The sequence below is a fragment of the Dermacentor variabilis genome, chromosome 7 (assembly GCF_050947875.1).
Source record: "Dermacentor variabilis isolate Ectoservices chromosome 7, ASM5094787v1, whole genome shotgun sequence".
Classification (NCBI taxonomy): Eukaryota; Metazoa; Arthropoda; class Arachnida; order Ixodida; family Ixodidae; genus Dermacentor; species Dermacentor variabilis.
In genome coordinates, this window is record NC_134574.1 from 147,236,944 (window position 1) to 147,242,333 (window position 5,390).

At 44.3% G+C, this 5,390-nt stretch overlaps 1 protein-coding gene across 1 annotated transcript; it reads right to left on the bottom strand.

The window, feature by feature from the left end:
• Positions 1 to 342: 342 nt before the first annotated feature.
• On the bottom strand, positions 343 to 4,876 carry LOC142588125 (coiled-coil domain-containing protein 32). The gene is made up of 4 exons (XM_075699607.1): positions 4,750 to 4,876; positions 4,399 to 4,546; positions 2,544 to 2,740; positions 343 to 714 (listed from the first exon to the last, which is right to left on the bottom strand). The coding sequence occupies exons 2-4, from the start codon at positions 4,526 to 4,528 to the stop codon at positions 550 to 552; spliced, it is 492 nt and encodes a 163-aa protein (XP_075555722.1). The 5' UTR covers positions 4,529 to 4,546; positions 4,750 to 4,876; the 3' UTR covers positions 343 to 549.
• Positions 4,877 to 5,390: the final 514 nt, after the last annotated feature.

A 5,390-nucleotide genomic window follows, 5' to 3' on the forward strand; every position in this document is an offset into this window, starting at 1 on the left:
AGCAGAATTCACTTGGCAGGTAATTTCCATTGCCTTCTATAGCTTGAGGACCGAGCCAACCAATGGGAGACATTTTCTGGAGCAACACAAGCTGATTGCTGAACCGCAAATATAAGGCAGGACCTCGCTGGTTTAATGCTTACAAAACCCCAACTATGCAGGAAGTTTTATCTTTACTTCCGCTGCAACCAAAGCACAATGTGTGACAGTCGAGCACAATCAAAGTGAAGTGCACTTAATATGACTACGTAAAAGTATGGTCTTTTTATGCACCAACTCAAGGACATTCAATGGCACTCACACAACATGCAAGTGAGTCAACCAATCTAAGGAAACTAAAGCCTCTGTACAGAAGAGTTTATTCAATACAGTCATCAAAGGAAAGAAATCTATTTCAACAAGTGTCTAAATCAACATGAGAAAAAAGATTCAGGCATCATTGTACCTGAACAGAAATGCAACAGTAATGCGAGATAGTAGCCAGCTACAATGTGCAACATGAATATAGGATTCATTTTCATGAGGTGAAGCCTAGATCGCATGTGTTGTTCACCGGTTAGGCTCTGAATCGGCACTAGAGATGCTTGCCCTGTCTCTGGCTTCCCCAGGAGTTGCTATGGCTGCTGCCAGGGCCTGCTTTTCCAAGAAGTCAGCCTCGAGAAGGTGCCTGAGCTCTTCTTGCGTCAAGGCCTGCCTTTCAGGGAACAGCCTCCTCTGCAAAGGTAGAGATATGGGCTTGTTGGTACGTCATGAACGATTTTTGAAATAAAATCAGCAGACCTCGCGATTTCTGTGGCTCTAAACTCGTTCACTGTTCGTCTCGTTCATCTCTGTCCACACACTACAGTTTCAATACCTCTTGCTGGGCTAGTTGGTTCATACTTATTATGGCGTATTAAGATGTGAAACAAAGCTAAATAAGACTTGGAACCAACTAGCCGAGCAACAACTGTAGATGCATTACAATGCTTCTTTAGCGAGCTCTGCTTTCTGTTCAGATGCTCTTTCCTGCCCTGTCTTACTTCACTTTGCTTTGCATATTTTTACTCCGCAACACTTTCACATACCTGCCAACCTGCAAACTTTAAAACTTGCAAAAATCTTGTCGAGACGGTAAAAGAAGGGATTGGCACGAATTCTTTTAAGACAATGTCTTCGTTGGCTAGTAACGACGACTTTTCCATATCGGGCATGTCCATTTCTAGCCTCTATGCTTTTTTTGTGGGCTGATCCCGAACCTAGCGCAGGGTAAAAAAATGTGACAGCACAGATGATGATGATGTCACTATATAACTTATTCTGACAGCCATTTTGATTGACATCGCTGCTTAAGCAGTACACATGCTATGACAAGCCCCTTAGAGAAATCCTTACATCCTTCCTCCATGTATGCCTCATGCATCCGCTCACTGGCTATGTCGGGAATGTTGTTAAGGAGGTTGCGTGACGTTATTCTGACAGCCATTTTGATGGTGACTGTGATGATAATGATGACGAGGATGATATAAAAAATGATGAAGCTGATTTATCTGCCCAAGAAGGCAGCATCTTTCGACTTCAACTAGAGGTGGAACCACCTTCCAAATTTTTTTTTAGTTTGTCTAGAGTGCACACTTTTAGCGAGATGTGTATGCACTTTATTAATGGTTATTCAGCTTTATACAACGCACATAAGCAGCAGCAAATGCTAATTGCTGCCACTGATTTCGCCTGCTCTAGGAACTGTACTGAATAAACTTGCTCAAACCAAGCAGCCTTGTGGTATGTGAAGTCTTACGCTGACACAAGGCGGCGGTGCAAGTACCATCCAAGGTTTATTTTTTGCGGAAGGTGTCTGGGCAATGTGTTCCCAATGTACCATTCAGCTCTTACAGTTTAGAATTGTTCAAATATTTTCTGCAGTCGCTTTACACACCAATGCTGTAATTTCTCCCTCAACAGGCTGTCACCAGTGGATTACGAAACGTGTCGTATAGCTGGCCAAGCAACATGCAGTTTACGCAAATCTCCAGCATTTCTGACTTTTCTGACATTTCTGACATTTCTGAGGCCAACTTATCGCTATCAACCCAGAGCATCTCATTTTCAGTGTTGCCTGTGGCACCAAACGACTAAGTATAAAATCTGATATAGCCCCACAAACTCACTCAACAGGCATGAAGCAACTGGTGCTTCTACAGCTTCAGCTATTTGTGCTTTGGACTGGATTACAGAAATTCATAATGCTGCCAACAGCTCTTCATTGCAGAAGAGCTCTTCATTGTTGTAGCTTTTGTGCTATACTCAAATCTAATGCACATGTAGTTTTTAGTAAATATACAGAAAGAAGGTGTGCGTTAGAATAGAGCAAATATGATAGTAAAGCTGCTAGTCATACAACATACGTATCATAGTTTTGTTCCAATTTTTAGTTGCACACCATAGTACTACTTTTCTTTTAACTATAAAAGCATCACAAAGTTGAGCATGCTTTCTTTGCAGCTACAGAAAAGTTAACTGCAATTAAACTTTTAGCATAAACATGAGAAATTTCAGCTGTTCACCTCAAGATAAGTCGCATGGACAGGCACGTCACCGAAGTTATCGCTCGGCAAATATGCTGCAACTTCTGGTGTAGACGGCACTGGATCTGACGCAATGAGACGACCTGTGTGGTCATGACGTGCTTCTCCCAGCACTGCAAGCATTTCTCGTGCCGTCACATCTCTGGTCCGACCCTTCAGTCTGGCCAGCCTGGATTCTGAAAGACAGGAGTGAACACATGAAATAAATACACTGCAGGTCACTCTTTCATTTATAGGTATTCAACTTAAGCAGAACATGAAATGTGCATTTTGCGAAGAAGTGGTTCATTTGCTGCCTGTTCCCAAATACAAGTTTGTGATAGCAGCCAGATGTACCATTTTAGTTTAATTCAACATGGCATAACTTTATGATATCAGCACCCTTTCGTTACATCATGCACTTTCTGGTACCTATTCATGTCCATACCTAACCATTTTCCTTTCACGTCAACTTGGGACATTGGTTGTGTGCCACTCTTCACTGAACCTCCTTGATGCCAACTTCGGTCACTGGCATGTACAGCTGAGAATGCGCTGAACGCAAGGCAGCCTTGGGTCTTTGCGTTAGGGTCAACCCAAAGAACTTAAGCTCGAAAAATAGCATGGGTTCCCAAGCCACCTTGGGTGGCTCGTGCAGGCGACGAGCAGTCGCGTGACAGCCAAGACAGACATATGAGCCGCAGCCATCCAGAGCTCGGATCGCTCAGTCAAGTTATAGTGCCAAGTATGACTGGCCACAAAGCTTCATATGCACAGTCACGTTTCACTCCAACTTAAATCGACGTACAACAGTTGGTTGCAGAGCAAACTTGCCATGTTGCAGGTGGTTTTCGTCATATTTAGAGGCAAGAGACACAGCACAATGCAAGAAGACACTAGCTGAGGTCGGATCGGTGTTTCAGATTTCACATTTGAATTCTGATGTGGTACTTCCACAGTCTCTGGCAAACTACATCAAATGCCCATGACAGGTTCCACAACATACTCATTGCTGCAGCCTTAACATGCGACTAAAAAATCCAGCAGAACCTATTTATTTTCAATACAGCTAGTCTCTTCATCGAGACCATAGCAAGTGGGCGTATTACATGTGAATATACAAGGTGATGCCTATCTCACGATGAATGCCCACATCAATGTGATTAGCACCGAAGCAGTCTCAGTGACACACTGAGTTGCCAAATTGTTCACTTGTGTGTAGACGACTTCTTCAATTTTATGTTATTGCAATCATCACTTCTCTGTACTCAATGCTATTCGCGTGCTTTCGGCCCATTCTGTTCACTTCACTTCTTTCGCCACACTAGGCTGCTTTTGACGTCAACTTCTGCACGTCTCTATAGCTGTCTTCTTAAATTCTTGCCTCTTGTTCTGCTTGCCTCTCCGGGCACCTGCCCAGTGGCACATACCCATTCTCGAGGATTGGCCAAGAGTGTTCACGTACATATGCCCAGTGGCCCAAGACGCCTATTCTTGCGCATAGCTAGCGACCCAAGTCGGCGTGAAAGAGGTTAGACACGCATATGACACCGACACGGGGGCGAAGTCCCGAGGAATGTTTATCCCATGAACAAATGTGCAGACTATAAGCAACGTAGGAGTCGATGCCACTTCCCACCGCTTCCACCAACGTAGTGTGTCTGGCGCGTAAAAGAAAAAAAAGAAAAGAATATCTGCACCACAAATACGCGCTGTGGGATTCGAAATCGAAAGTAATCTCTTGATAGCGATCGCGCAATCCGATCAATCAAACCGTTGCTACCTCGCGCGAGCAATGCACAACGCCGCCGTGACGACGCATCATGCGCGTTTCAAACGTTCAAACATGTTCTACCTAGAGCCGCCACGTAGTGTTCCGTGTCCGGTATGGTGACCGCTGGACTGAAGTTGTCCTCGAAAGTTTGTTCAGCGCTGTTGACAGCATTGGTGCTAGTAGAGCCCCACGGTTCCGAAGCTGACGCCATGCTCGCAAGCGACGAAACCTGCAAACCGGGACGAGGGAAAAAAAAAAAAAAAAAAAAAAAAAAGGTACCGCCAGTTACGCCATCTACCGGTGCAGATGCTCACTACTATCTATTGAAAACAGGCGCGCCTATGCAAATGTGGCTGCTCAAGAAGTAGCAACCACGCAACGTTAGAAACACTGATTACATTGAGTTTTAAGCAGATTATTGAACACACTCACCAACGGTGTACCAGACAAATGGCTCCTACTGGCTTCCAGCTTTCTTCGCGTTACGCTCTATGCACATTTGAAAGTTTCGAACAGCTTCTTGACACTTGCGCCAGTCGCGGTGCTCGGCCATACACTCCTACAAAAATGTACAAATTACAATGAACAACACTTCTTAAATAAACATAGAGTAAAATGGCTGGTGAATCCTCGACCGGCATGACCGCTGCCACGTTGAAAGTTAACTGAAGAAAAAAGATTTACGTTTATGTTACTAACCTGAACAGCGTAATGGAGATCAATACAGCCCGTCTTCTTCAACATTTCTTCAACCGGATCGACAACGCTGTCCTCAGATGACGGTCTCTTTGAGTAATCATGCTTGAAGTTTTGCGTTGATGAAGAAGCCATGGGCGCCGCCATAAGGAAATAAAATCGCGATGCGGCGAGCGCTTCTTCTCCGAGCCTCTTGATCGCTTTTTCGAAAACTCACTGATAAGCTTCAATATCTTCGGAGGTTCTAGTTAAATAATGAGCGCTCAAAAATATTTGTACCACAGCTTTGTTATTAAAAATTATGTTATTGCTGCATCATTGTATCACATGCGCGCAGACAGATCGACCGCCGCGACCTCAAGCGTGAAGCGGCCAAT

Excerpts from the sequence above, each read along its gene's own strand:
- LOC142588125 (XM_075699607.1), bottom strand. The coding sequence starts at position 4,528 with ATGGCGTCAGCTTCGGAACCGTGGGGCTCTACTAGCACCAATGCTGTC. Across the intron at positions 2,741-4,398 it reads ACACTACGTGGCGGCTCTAG|AATCCAGGCTGGCCAGACTG; the intron begins GTAGAACATGTT and ends CCTGTCTTTCAG. Across the intron at positions 715-2,543 it reads TCCATGCGACTTATCTTGAG|AGGAGGCTGTTCCCTGAAAG; the intron begins GTGAACAGCTGA and ends CTACCTTTGCAG.